Raw genomic sequence first — 14,843 nt, 5'->3', positions numbered from 1 at the left:
ATCAACCAAAAATTGAAAAATCATTCACATAATCTTATCAGTCGAAACTACCAGATGTTACTATATCTTAAACACCTGTGCCTTAAGCAATCATCAAAAAAAAATTTGATAATTTTAAACTATAAAAGTAATTCCATTTTTCCAAAAAACCATCAGTTCCAAAGTTCCTGTGCTTCAAACAACATTAAAAAAGTGAAAAAATGTTCAAATTAATCGCAATCCTCGCTGTACTTCCAGCAATTGCCTTCTCAGCAAGTCCAATGTCAACATGTCTTAGAACAAGTCATCCACTTCCAACAGCAATTTTCTTCGGTGGACGTGATAGTCCATGCTTAGCTGAACCATGTCCAGTATTCAGATCAATTGGATCAGGCACAACATACATTGACTTTACACCAAATCGTCAAATTACTGGACTTAGACCTGAATTAAGAGCACGTGTTTTGGGACTTAATATTCAACATCCACTTCCACAAGACATGCAAGACAATCCATTCAATTATCTTCTCGGATCATCAAATCCAATCGCTGCCAATACACCAGTTACATTCAATTTGACAGTTCCAGTTGAGCCAGATACTCCATTAGTCACAAGTGTAAACATCTTTACCCTTTTCGATCAGAATAATCAAGTCATTTTCTGCTACGAAATCCAAAGCGTTGTCAGGAATTAAGTTTTTAAAATGTCAAAGTAATTAAGTCTGTTTGTCCGCACCCCTTTTATGTGACCTGCTACACCTTAAATTATATTATGACCTTCTGTATATCCGAATGTTTTTGTATTATTGATAAATAAATTTATGTATTGAAAATTTAAAGGATTTTTAATTGAATTTTAGTCAATTCAAGTGTCATTGTCATGTAGTTGCTCAATTGGATCTTGATCATTGCCATGTAAGTTTATCTTATCGATATCCTAACCTACCTCAACTATTGATAAGGAATGTAATGGTTTGATAGTTACAATGTATAAGCTATTTGTTGTTTACGACATCAATATGTGGTGCCATAACAAGCAAAGGTCAATCCCGAGAAGCTCAAGTCGGGGTAATTGATTAAGGCATCAGTAAGTTGTGCCATGACAAGCAAAGGTCAGCTCCGAGTTTTACAAGTCGGGTAATTGATCATAATCTGGACTCAGGACGGAAATCGGGAATGGGATCGGGAATGACCTTCGGAAATATTCCTTATGAAAACATATGATTCTCGGAAATTCCCGGGATTATTCCCGTTTTAGGAAACCCTAGCGTGGCTCTGACTTGGTGTCTGATTTGGAATGAATTATTTGACAATTATTGAAATTAGCTTCAGTACTTAATCAGGGTGATCAATGTAGATGACAATACAACACTAGTGCAGTCAAGATACACTTGGAAAGAAGCTGTTGAGAGAGACAGGGTAGCATAGTGTATTGGTAATTGGCAAGGGGCAACCAACTAAGTATAGAGTCAACTTCAGAAGTCATCTAAGAGATACCATGGATCACAATTGATATGCACGGATACCGAAGTAAGTAAGTAACCAAGCACTTAACCATGGATGGTCCGTTCACTTATTACTTTACGCAAATCGACTTTAACCGTCTCTAAGAGCGTTTCGTAATAATTGAGCAATCCCAAACTTAATAAACTCACAAAATTATTCCATAAAAATGTCAAAATTTCTCAAAAAAATTCCACCTGAAAAATGAAAAATTGTTGCTACCGTAAAGAATCTTCAAAAGGAATTTCAGCAATCACAAAGAATAAAATATCCGATGACTACAAAGAGACAAAATTCCTGAAATATATTTAATAATTATTCACGAATATTTCCGATACAAATTTTATCCGTCCCCTTATTCCATCTCAATTTCTTTTGTATGTGCTATTAAGTAAACCAAATTACATGCATGCATTCAATCACTCAACCCCTCAATAATATTCAACGTAAAGTATGCGAATATAAAGGAAATTTTTTCATCCATGCGACATTTACAATAGATTGAAGGAGAAAATCATTTTTCCATGAACTTAATCGTCCGATTGTCAATTTTTTTTTCTCGTTCCTTGTCATTCTCATGTGAACCCAAAATCATTTAAATTCAATCAAAAGCAAAATAGATTGAAGACGGAATTATTATGTAATCCTCTATCGACAGATACCTTTTTTGTGATCGGAAAAATATTAAGGAACATGCTAGACATGGGAATAGATGAAATTATGGAAGCTGTAGCGCTTTTCTATAAAATTTTTAAGTTCGTTTACTTTTAAAACTGAAGAAACCGTTAAATTTAGAGCAAATTTAAATTTTTTGCTCATCTCGCATTTTTAAGGTTAAAAATCTTAACGTTCATAGCTTTTCTCATGAAATTTTCTGCAAAATCTTGTTAATCAGCAGTGAGCACATTTGTTTAATTCAAAAAATTATTAAAAAACTCAAAATTTAAAAAGTTAAAAATTTGAATTTTAAAAAACCGTTAAATTTTGAAATTCAAAAACACCAAGACAGTCAAATTTTCAACAAACCTCATTTTTCTCCTTTTCATGTTAACAAATCTTCCAATACCTTCCAAAATACACAACCTTAAAGTTTATTTATAGCTATGCATATCCATCCCTCCTCAATCATATGTGAATATTCTTTCCTTTGATGCCATCTCAGGTCCTGCTGAGTGATTTCAACTGCGGTCGACTGTTTGAAGTGTCCTTGTGGCTTTTCTTTAGAATCTTCTTCATCAATCTTTCCGGACACAAAAGGGAAATTACCTTTCAATGGACGTAAAAAAAAGAAAATTCATTGACAGTCGATGAAGGCTGATGGACAGGAAGCAATGGAAATATTAAACATGTACAAAGAGAGATTAAGGGAAAGTAAAATGAGATCAAATGGCATCAAATCAACAATACGATAATTCCAAATTGAGAAAAATTACGAAAATGACAATCAAGGCTTATGTGTGTATGTGAAGGAAGATGTAGGACTGCATATGAAGATTAAGAATTAAGCCTTGAGGAAGCATTTCTTTGAATAATTGAATAAGATTATGTCAATGTTAAGCTGACTAATTTTTATTAATTTTTATGGGAGAATGGCAATTAATATGATAAACAAAGGTGGGAGGATGATGAGTTAGAGGATTGATGAGTCAGTTTTGGTAGTTGAGTGATTCAGACCTACTAGGTGCATCTAACTGCAGATGAAAATTATGAATTTTCTTGACTTTTCATTATTCATTGTTTAAAAAAGCACAGTCTTGCAATTTTAGTCATTTTAAATATATTATCACGTCATTGACTTTGGATTATTTCATTTTCTCACACATTTGCTCACCTCACATTTTTGTGATTGAAAATCTCTATGTTTAAAGCTGTTTTGTTGAATTTTCTTGCAGAATCTTATAAATCAACAGTGAGCACTTTTAAATAAATCCATATTTCACTGAAAAACTCATAATTTCATTAAATATTTTCAAAATTTTCTATTTACAACAACAACTCGTCTGAAAAAGTCAAAACAATTCAAAAATCAAAGCCTTCTATTCATAACTAAAACAAAAGAGCATAAAATTTGATTTTCAATGTCAAATGATGTGTCGAAGGGTAAAATGTAATCAAACTGTTGCTATTTTCATTCTTCAATTTCCTTCCCTCCTTACTGATCTCATTCTCTGTTGACGTAAATATTTTGATTCTATTTTAGCTTCTGAAATAGATTTTTCCCTCGGAGCGTTTTTCACATCGAAGAAATTTTTGCGTTTCCCTTTTTTATATCAAAACAAAAATTTTATTCATATTCGCATGAATTTTTGTTCAATATGTAGAACAGTAAGAGGGTGTTTGGCAAGTGTTTTACGAGCATAATGTGAAGTACCTTCTTGAAATTGAATAACATACGCATTAATATTGAATGTAAGAGAATTAACTAAGAGTTTATGAATAATTCATTATTAGGATTATTATTATTATTAGGAATATTAAATGATATGGAATGGGATTATGGGAATTGTTGATACTTGGGATATCGCTGATGAGATTGAAGTCAGTTGTCAATGAAAATTCAACAAGTTTTGATTATTTGAAATTTATTACAACTGTTAAACATTCAAATTTCAAATGACAGCTAATAAAGCGATTCAATTTTTTGCAGCCGTTATTTTGGAAATTTGAAAATTTTTTAACCGTGATTTTTGAAATTAGAATATTTTTCGACCGTTAATTTTGAAATTTGATTTTTTGTACAATTTTTAAGAATACTTGTTGTTAACTTATTTTAAATCTGAAATCAATTTGATTAATTTTTTTACATCACTGACGTTGGATTATTCTCATTTTTTAAAAAAAATTTTCTCATCTCGCATTTTTGGAATTGAAAATCTTAAAGGTAAAAGTTTTTTTGGTAAATTTTATTGAAAAATCTTTTAGAACAGCGTTGAGCACCTTAATTTACATCAAAAATTCTCTTTATAACGCAAAACTCTGTTAGATATTTAAGAAAATAGCTTTATATGATAATCAACAACAACAAATGTTCTAAAAATTGGTCAAAAATCAACCATAATTTTTGAATTTGAATTTTTTGTGATCGTTTATTGCAAAATTTGAAATTTTTGGCAGTTATTTTTGAAAATTTGAATTATTTTGAGCGTTAATTTTGAAATTTGAATTTTTTGTGACAGTTGATTTTAAAATTTTGACTCTACAGTGCAAAAACTGCATTTCCTTGATGAAATGTTTAAAAGTTCAACAAGCAAAGTCCCTAAATTTACATAACTCACTCAAATTTACTTCCTATAAACAACAATTAATCATAAAAACTTCACAAAACTCAAAATTCCTTTTACATTTCCTTCCCATATCCACCAAACAAAGCACTAACAAGCAGCTATTATAAATTCACTCCACAAAATTCCATTAGGCATAATTTACATGCATATTGCCAATTTTCGTACGTCAACAACCACTTTAGAAATATTTTTTTTTTATTATATTAAATTTAATTATGCTACAAATTGTTTTGAAAATTGTTTGCTTATGCTCAATTGAATGTTGCAATTTAAATGCAAATTTTTCTCCATTCTCGTCGTCGACATCGAGTTGAAGTAGTTTGAAAATCAATTTGTATAGTAAAATTAACTTAATTTTACCTACGTACTTGAAGGAATATTTCCATGAATATTTAAACAGGCGACAAAATTGCGACTTTTTAATAAAATTTTCCCGAAAAAAAAGAAGAAAATTCAAAAAAGGCGGTCGCCATAGAAACATTATCACACAGCATCAGAATTTTCCACAAATCCCAGTTCATAAAATAGCGATGGGCGGCGTTTAAAGATTCTTTTTTTTTTGCTGTCTTCTTTGTGATTCAAAATTGAATGGAAATTTTGTGAAGGTGAAATTATGCGGAAAGAAGTCATTGTATGGTGACTTTAATTTGATTTAATTGAATGTGAATAGGGAAGTGAATGTGGTCAACAGGTGAATTGTAATTAATTTTTGTAGGTTATATGGCTTCGCTGTTGTGCTTTTCTGCATTGTAGTTTAAGGAAGTATGAAAATAGAGTTCATTAATCTGAGTTAAACTTTAATACAGAGTTGACAGGACTTTGGGAGTTCGGACTCCAAAAAGACATATCCATTGGATTCTGGACTTGGATAAAGGCGTCTCAACTTTGGAGTCCTGCCAGCTCTTTTGCAATCTCACCAATTCATGAGCTACTGCTAGTCAATACATGGATTTCTGCCATATTTAAAATATAGCAAAATTTGTTAATCAATCAAAAATCCGGCTTCTGATTGACGTGACACTGACTTGCCAGAGTTAGAGTTTGACTGGCCAGAGTTAGTCTTAGACTTGCCAGTCAGAATAAACGTATGTCATGCCAAAATAAAGCTTTGCTTTGTCAAAATCAGACTTTCACTTGCTACAGACAAACTTTGACTTGCCAATGTCTAAATTTCACTTAGTAGTATCAAACTTTGACTTGCCACAATCAGACTTTGAGTTGTTAGAGTTCCATCGTCCTAGTGCAGCAATTTGAATCGATTTAGCTATTTATGCTATTCGATTAATGAAGAATTTTGCTATAGTTATGTAAAATACTCATAAAAGTAGTCCAGAGAACTGTCTTAGAATTTAGAAAATCAAAATCTAATAACATTGAACCCCTGTTACACGCGGAAGTTAAATAAAATTTTAAAATTTTACAATAATTGTCAAATTTAAATGCTGTTTGGTTATTTTACAAGCTCATAATATGTTGAATAAGTAACTTTCAGCAATATTCTAGCAAAAGATCAATAGTTTGACATGTAATTATGTCCAAAAAAGCAATTTTTTTTTAAAAATAAAGAAAATTTTCAAATTGTAAACAAATATTTGAATTTTTAAAGTTTTAAGCTCTTTTAATTTACAAAATTGCTCTTCAAAGTTGTTAATTCAATTCCAGATATCGATGTCGACTTGAACTTTGTATGAAGTCGAGTCGACTCCATACCAAATCTTTGTCGAATTTAAGATTTGTTTAATACTTTTAAACGTTTGAAAATGTTCTTTAATTAATATCTAATTCGATATCCTATTACAGTTCATAAAACATAATTCCATATTTACATATCTTCATAATCCATCCATATTATTGTACCAATTAAAAACACAATAAACTCTACAAATCAAATTAATTCTCAAACAAAAGAAATTATCCACACTTGCAGTCATGTCAACTTCATTAAAGTTCATTATCGTCACATTAATTAAATTAAAAATTGAACAAAAGCAAAATTGAAAATCTATGCAAAAATAAAGTCCATATATTCATCAAAATTTCAATTCACAGACATCTCAAAATAGGCGTAAACAAATAAATATCGCAGAAATAAAGCATAAAAAACATCGTTGCAGGCTGTAATGAATTTTCAGCCCGACCAGAAAAATAAAATAATAAATAAAACAACTTGTTGAATTTCAATCGGAATGAGGCGAAGCACACACATATTTTGAGTATGTAGCATATTCATGTGAGTCAGCCAAAGAGACGAGAAGAAAATTTCTTTGCAGATTTTTCCCATTGCGACAGAGTGTGGAACAAGTAAGGAAGTTATTGAGGTTGTGGGACAAAAGCGCATTTTTTTTTTGAAAATGTTGAAAAATAACAATCATAATAAATTTGAAAAATAACGGTCAGAATAAATTTGAAAAATAACAATCAGAATAAATTTGAAAAAATAACGGTCAAAATAAATTTGAAAAAAATAACTGTCAAAATAAATTTGAAAAATAAAGAACGAATGACTGACAGTCAGACAAACTGAAAACATCAAAAACACTCAAAATTGACAATTTTCGCTCAAAAAAGTAAGCAGAAAATGCATGAAAATTCCAACAACACAATATCAGCATGTTTTTGGTCCAACCTACAAAGCCATGTTGCGATTGTGCGCACATCGCATCAGCTATTGTACATTCTGTGAGGTAAAGAAATTCTCAAGCTTTTAAATATTGAAAAGGAACGGAAAAATTTTCCACACATTCGATGGATGGAAGGAAAGTAAAAAAAAAAGAGAATTTTTCCACTTCTCGCATTGGTTGTGTTGTGTATGTGAACGCAGGACAAAGAAAAGGGAATTGTTGGTTATTGTTATTATATAGGAAAATGTGCAATGCTATTTTTTCGTCAGTTTTTCATCGTTCGCGGAAGGATAAAGACGGATTTTTTTGAAAAGAAAAGTTTTTTGGAGGATGTGGAAAAATTTGACTTAAAGTTGAAAGTTTGACTTTGGAATTTTGTGAAAATTTGAATGGAATTTATGTGTTCATAAAGGAATTTGTGATTGTGAAGCAATAAAAGTTTGAAATTAATAAGAACTATTAGCTTGAACTTTCAAAGGACTTCAACATAAAGTTAATAAAATATTAAAAATGGAAATTTAAATAGAATTAAAAATTTGAATCAAAAAGAATGAAATTTTGAAAAGTTTAGAATTTAAAAAAAACTCAAATGAAAAATACAAAATTAAAAATGAAATATTGAATTCAAAAGTGAGAAAAATAAAATTCAAAAAACTTAAAAATTTAAATAAAAAAAATAATAAAATAAGAATTCAAACCATTGGAAAATCGAAAGTTTAAAATTTCAAAACTTGAAACTTAAAAAAAAATTTGAAATCTAAAAGTTAAAAAAAGTTAAAGTTTGAATTTTGAAATATTTCAAATAAGAATTTTCAAAAACAAAGAATTCGAAAAGATTTTAAAATTAGAAAATTAATAATTGAAAATAATTAAGCAAATAAGATATTTGAGTTATAAAATAAAAACTATGATAAAATTGACTTTTATAAATTAAAAGAAGAATAATTTCAAAAATAAAAGAAAGTTTGAAGATAATTTTTAAAACAAAAAAATTCTTACATAAAAGTGTCAAAAATTTAAATTCAATCAAAATTTATTTTAATCAAAAAATAAACTTTTAATTTTGACAAAAAATAAAGTTTAAACAAATTAAAAACCTTAAAAACTAAAAACATAATTTTGTTAAATTTAAAAAGAATCTTGGCTGACATAAAATTAAAATAAAATTTAAAATTTTAAATTTAATTTTCAAATCTAAAAACTCTTCAAATCTTTTGTTCAAGAATATTAAAGAATAAATAAATATTCCTAAAAACCTAGTTTAAAGTATATTAAAACCTTTAAAGTTAAATCTAAAGCAACAAAAGAAATAAATTAGAAATTTAACAAGTCTTAAGAATTTTGTGAAATTTTTAAGAAACATTTGAAATTTGTAATAACTTGGCTAAAAATTACAAAATCATGGATTTTAATTTATAACAGTGAAAAGATAAGAATTTAAAAAAAAATTTTAAATTTTTGTTAAAAAATCAAAAACTTCCTGAAAATTTGAATTAAAAACCAAAGAATAAAAATTTAAAATTCAACATAAACTTGAAAATTCAGTAAAAAATGTGCTAAAATTTTCTGAAATTGTCAATTTATCAACAAAGATATAAATGATGCATTCCAATGGATTCCCCTTCACCCCCTCCACCCCACCATCATCAGCAATCTTATATTCACCAGATTCTCTAAGTGCCACACGATTCATAAGAAGCGGTGAAATTCCACTAGATTTATCAATTTTCAAACCAGTCCTAACACCACCAACAACTCCATCACCACCCCGAAAACAACCAAAACTCCTCAATTTAGATCTTAAAACTTTCGATGTTGCCAATTCCAAAAATTCATCGCAATTCCTCAAAACTATTTCAATTGATGACAAAAAGTATTTCCATAATTCAATTCCGTCGTCGATTGAGGATGTTAATGACAATTCTGAGGAATATATAGACATAACTAGTTCCGATAATGAGATGGAAAACTTTACATCCACATCAAGTGGACCAAAGCTGATTGAAAATGATAATTTACATTCAAGTGACTTAACGGATGACGATTCCAATCAGGATTCCCTTGATTCCGATGAGATTGTGGATATAGAGTCGAATGAAGACTCTGTAATCTTCTCATTGAATGACACGGACGACCACGGTGTGCTGGAAAATGGACAGCAAATATTCGAGGATCCAAAACATCACTCAAAGGCTATTCAAGGCTTTGCGATGCTGTTTGAGAAGAGTGTCTACACAGGTTCCGATAATTCCTTAAAAAAGTCATCACAGAATCGCCATCGACATGAACGGAAGCGAATGAAGCTTCGAAAGCAAATTGTTGATGAAGAGAATACAAGTCCAGTGTCGGGTACGATAATAAGGAAGTTAAATGATGGTGAGGAACTAGTCGTACGTAAAGGTGATATAGATCCAGCATTTAATATTGTGGAAGTGACAGAAGAAGCTAAAGCTGCGATTGCATTGATTGAAAATAAGCTTGGAAATTATATTTGTCAGCTGTGTCGGTCAATGTATGATGATCCATTTGGACTGGCTCAGCATCGATGTAGCCGAATTGTTCATATTGAATATCGATGCTCGGAATGTGATAAAGTGTTTAATTGTCCTGGTGAGTTGAATGGAAGTGGTTTGTAGTTGAGGATTTAGGGATGAGTTACTTGGTAGCTGTACCTAACATGTAAAGAGGCTGCCTTTAGGTACCCTAGTGATCTTTCTGTGCCATGGTGCAATGCCGAATCTAAGTGGAATTTGAGCAATTTAGTCGGCCTTAGCTTACAATTTAGATCAGTGCTGGTCAACCTGTTTACCGCGGTACATTAGGATATTGACAAAAATTGTTGGAAATGCCATGAACCGTATGTCGTGTGTAATTTCGATCAAGGCTTGCCACCAAGGTGTGCCACGAATAATAAAAGGTTGTCCACCACTGGTTTAGATCAATTGTGATTCATAACCTAGAAATTGTGTCATATCTAAGTTAATCTAACAGATTTAAGGCTCATAACCCTATTTGAAGCTACAAAATTGACCAAGTTTCAGTCCCAAAGCTTTAAATAAGTATTAAGCTTCAGTCTTGACAAAAGCAAGTTAAAGTTACTTTCTTACTGGCCGTACAGATCAATTGTGATCCATGGCCGTCCTCAGATGACACCCAAAGCTTGCTCTATCGTTGGCTTCCGCTTGTCAATCACCAATACCGAGACCAATAACCAATCAAGCTTTATAACCCAAAAACTAATAACATTTATAACCATTTCAGCCAATTTGGCATCACATAAACGATGGCATAAACCAAGAAATCAAAATTCTCAAAATACTGAAAAGAAATCATCGCAAGAGAAAAAGGATGAACCAAGTTCTGAGAAGAAAATGCCTTCTGAAGCTGCTTCAGAGATGGCTGGTGTTGATGACAAGTTTCCGTGTTCGCATTGTGGGAGGATTTTTCGAAGGTAAAATTGAAATTTTATGCTGAAAAGGATATTTTTTTGTGGATGATCTGTAGCTTTAATATGACAGAGTGACATAAATGACGAAGGCTGTTCCATGGAGGTTCTAAGGCTACACTGAAGCTTTGTTGTAAGCATCAAATGGAAGTCGTCGTGAATACCGCATGGATTCCTATTTGTGCATCCAAGTGGATACCTTATGACAGCCATTTGGATGCCATATGAAGGTAGCTTCCATTTGATGCTATTGAAGGAGGTTTAGCAAAGCCTTAAATGCTCCATACCAAAGCCTTATTCATTTAAGTCGCATGGGATCATCGAAAGATTCGCGTCCTAAAGTAAACTGTCCAAAAATCTAAATCTTCCTTATTCAACCTTTCCAGAGAATCCTACCTCAAAAAGCACATCATATCTCATCATACACCATCAACTGACACACCTTATCAGACTCAACTGACTCCAGTTAGCAGCAAAATTACCGAAATGCAAACTTTAGTTCAACAAAATGTCCATAAAAGATTCTTGGACTTTGAGAGAGAACGAAGAAGAATTCAGTCATTTTCAGAGCTGTACTTCCATCAACGATCAGCCTTTCAGTATGTGTGTCATCAGAGTTATAGGTAAGAATGTGAAATTAAGGTAGAAAAGCCTTCGAAGGTCAAAATTTGCTAAATTCAAGATTAATCAAGAAGAGATGCAAGTTGAGACTTTTGGGGGGTCTGCAGGAGTCAAAGGAAGCAATTTGGAAGTCTAAAGCAGTGCTGTTCATGCTGGGTGCAATGAATCACATGCTGTATGCTGTATAGGTTGTGACTTATCACCAAGATGCTGGACAACACTGCTGTAGACTCTGAATAGCTTTTTAATTACTGTCAAATTAGGTTTTGTGTTGCTTGGGGCTTCAGTTATGCTTAATATGAAATAATGTGGGACTTTGGGACATAAGATCCAATTTTGAGACACAATTAAGTTCCTGTAAATTGCAACTTTCTACAGATTCTCATTAATCCAGCTCAAGAATACCCAATTTTGCTATTAGTTCTTGTTCCTTAATCACATACTAATTCTAGCTCATTATCTAATCCACAGAACCCCTTACGACACCCTCGCCCTATTCCCAACATCCAATACAATCCTTCGTCCAGTCGCCCGTCGTCCAACATGGACAACATCATCATCATCAGCTGCGACAACTCAATTGCCAACACATCATCATCATCCACACTCGACAAGTGGACTTGCAAATAGTTTTGAATTTCCAATAAAAAATTCAATTCCGTTTTCGTCCGTGAATTAAAAAAAAGAATTTGTTTTTAATGAAAAATGTTAGAAAATAATAAAAAAATTATCGAAAAATATTCTAGAAAAAATGACATTCTTTTATTACTTCATCAACTGCCATGTGATGTTCATGCAGTCTATAATTGTCGAATTAAAATTTTATTGAATTTTTCAGCAAATTTTTCAATCATTTTTAGCTTTCATGTAGAAAATGGGATGTTAAGTATGAATTAATGATTAGGTATTGACATTATAATTTCTGCACATCATTTGTTAGTTTTCACGCATTCTGTTTGTCATGCTAATGGTTGGGAATTTTTTGTTAGAATGGTAAGTGGATATTAAAAGGATGTTAGGATTTAAGAGAATATAAAATTGCAGGCAATGATGGTCAAATGAATATATTAGCAACCTTATACTCTGGTCCAACTGTATCCTAGTTCCTTTGATCTTTTCTGGACTTTCTGATAACATTCATGCTGTATTCTATGAATTGTCACGCAATATAGAATCTTCAGACTTCCTAGCATTTCCGAGCATCACAATGTAATCGACAATGTGCAACTACGTCGCTGCATTGAGAGCAATACATAAAGATGCTCTGATGACTACTTGACGACTGATTCAGTTGCGGACTGAGGCATGAGTTCATAAGATTTAGAAAGCCGATGTTTGACTCCGAAGCTGATAAAATTTCAAGTGCACACCTTCATGTGGAATCCTCTATTACAACTAAATGCACTGCTTTTGACCAGGCATTGTGCCGGGATATGTGATAAGTTTAACAATCTATAATAAATAAAGGAAGTAACAGAATGCAAACAGCACTGGACTAAAAATTTGAACAAACCAAGTGACAGAGCAAGCCACAGAGTTGGAAGTATAGCATTATTTTATAGCATCACATACATAGTAGCATGGTTACATTAAGTAAGTCAATGACTATATTGGAATCAGTTGCATACTAGATTAGCAGACTCTCGCTGGTCTGGAATCTGATTTGTCATTATCTCAACGTCGTGTGCTTTCCGGGATTGATTTGATTTCACTTAACCAGGGTGGGTTTTCAAAATCATAAATCAAATCAAAATCATTTTGAAAAGATTTTAAAAATGATTTTGATTTAAATCATTTTGTTCAAAGATTTTTTTCAAGATTTATGATTTAAATCATTTTGTATGAAGATTTTTTTGTGATTTATGATTTAAATCAAATTGTATGAAAGATTTTTTTGGGATTTATGATTTAAATCATTTTGAATGAAGATTTTTTTTGGGATTTGAGATTTAAATCATTTGCATGAAGATTTATTTTTTGAGTTATGATTTAAATCATTTATATGGAAGATTTTTTTGGGATTTTAAAATCCCTCTGTATTAAAATCTTCCTTGAAATATTCCAAAAGTTCATTACATATCCACAGTTTCATTGATTGTTCCTAATGATGATCACGCAAACTGAATCTCATTTGATTTGCCCAATTCCTTCCAGGTTCCAATGCTTTTAAAGTCGGTCCTGACCGTTCCTGCAATGAATGTTTAAATGCCGAAATGTGACTATTGGAGCTTTTACATAAAATTGAGTTTGAGGACTTATCAAATTAACATATTCATACTGGATCTGGATTGTGTGGCTTTAAAAACCGTTACTGGATCTTTTAGATCCAATCATTTTAGATAAAAATTACAGCAACCATTGGTTTTATGTACTTTGAATGAGAACAATTTTATTTTAGGGGTTTCTGTTTCCTGTGGACTGTTGCTTAAGTATAAAGACATTTCTGAGGCATATCATGATCGTTCATGCCCGGATGTAGCTGGAAGTGAGGAATTGACTACTTCTAATGCTATGAATGCATGTTTTTGCGTACATTCATTGTGAAATTGATCAAAATTGGTTTAACTCAGTCACAGGACTGGATAGGCACTGGAACTGCCCAGTTCCTTTACATCCAAAAAAAAATTTTTTGTTCCTTTTTTATCAAGGAATCACCTCCAAAAGTTTGAAATTTTTTGCGGAACTGACCGGTTCCTTCGGTACCCAATGGTTCCAAAACATGTACATGAAGTCAAATAAGTATTCCTTTCAATTTAAGTAGTTTGCAGTTATTGGGTACCGAAGGAACCGGTCAGTTCCGCAAAAAATTTCAAACTTTTGGAGGTGATTCCTTGATAAAAAAGGAACAAAAAATTTTTTTTTGGATGTAAAGGAACTGGGCAGTTCCAGTGCCTATCCAGTCCTGTGACTGAGTTAAACCAATTTTGATCAATTTCACAATGAATGTACGCAAAAACATGCATTCATAGCATTAGAAGTAGTCAATTCCTCACTTCCAGCTACATCCGGGCATGAACGATCATGATATGCCTCAGAAATGTCTTTATACTTAAGCAACAGTCCACAGGAAACAGAAACCCCTAAAATAAAATTGTTCTCATTCAAAGTACATAAAACCAATGGTTGCTGTAATTTTTATCTAAAATGATTGGATCTAAAAGATCCAGTAACGGTTTTTAAAGCCACACAATCCAGATCCAGTATGAATATGTTAATTTGATAAGTCCTCAAACTCAATTTTATGTAAAAGCTCCAATAGTCACATTTCGGCATTTAAACATTCATTGCAGGAACGGTCAGGACCGACTTTAAAAGCATTGGAACCTGGAAGGAATTGGGCAAATCAAATGAGATTCAGTTTGCGTGATCATCATTAGGAACAATCAATGA

At 31.7% G+C, this 14,843-nt stretch overlaps 2 protein-coding genes across 2 annotated transcripts; both read left to right on the top strand.

Moving 5' to 3' along the window:
• Positions 1-200: 200 nt before the first annotated feature.
• Positions 201-674, top strand: LOC139086529 (NPC intracellular cholesterol transporter 2-like). Its single transcript, XM_070634993.1, has one exon. The coding sequence runs from the start codon at positions 201-203 to the stop codon at positions 672-674; it is 474 nt and encodes a 157-aa protein (XP_070491094.1).
• An 8,247-nt stretch (positions 675-8,921) lies between these two features.
• On the top strand, positions 8,922-12,132 carry LOC139086528 (uncharacterized). Its single transcript, XM_070634992.1, has 4 exons — positions 8,922-9,997; positions 10,649-10,838; positions 11,219-11,455; positions 11,925-12,132. Exons 1-4 carry the CDS (start codon positions 8,986-8,988, stop codon positions 12,130-12,132), a joined length of 1,647 nt encoding a protein of 548 aa, XP_070491093.1. The 5' UTR covers positions 8,922-8,985.
• Positions 12,133-14,843: the final 2,711 nt, after the last annotated feature.

Source organism: Chironomus tepperi, unplaced genomic scaffold (assembly GCF_022539635.2).
Source record: "Chironomus tepperi strain 1889 unplaced genomic scaffold, CSIRO-AGI_Ctep_v1 contig_85, whole genome shotgun sequence".
Classification (NCBI taxonomy): domain Eukaryota; kingdom Metazoa; phylum Arthropoda; class Insecta; order Diptera; family Chironomidae; genus Chironomus; species Chironomus tepperi.
This window is presented reverse-complemented; position numbering and strand designations above follow the sequence as displayed.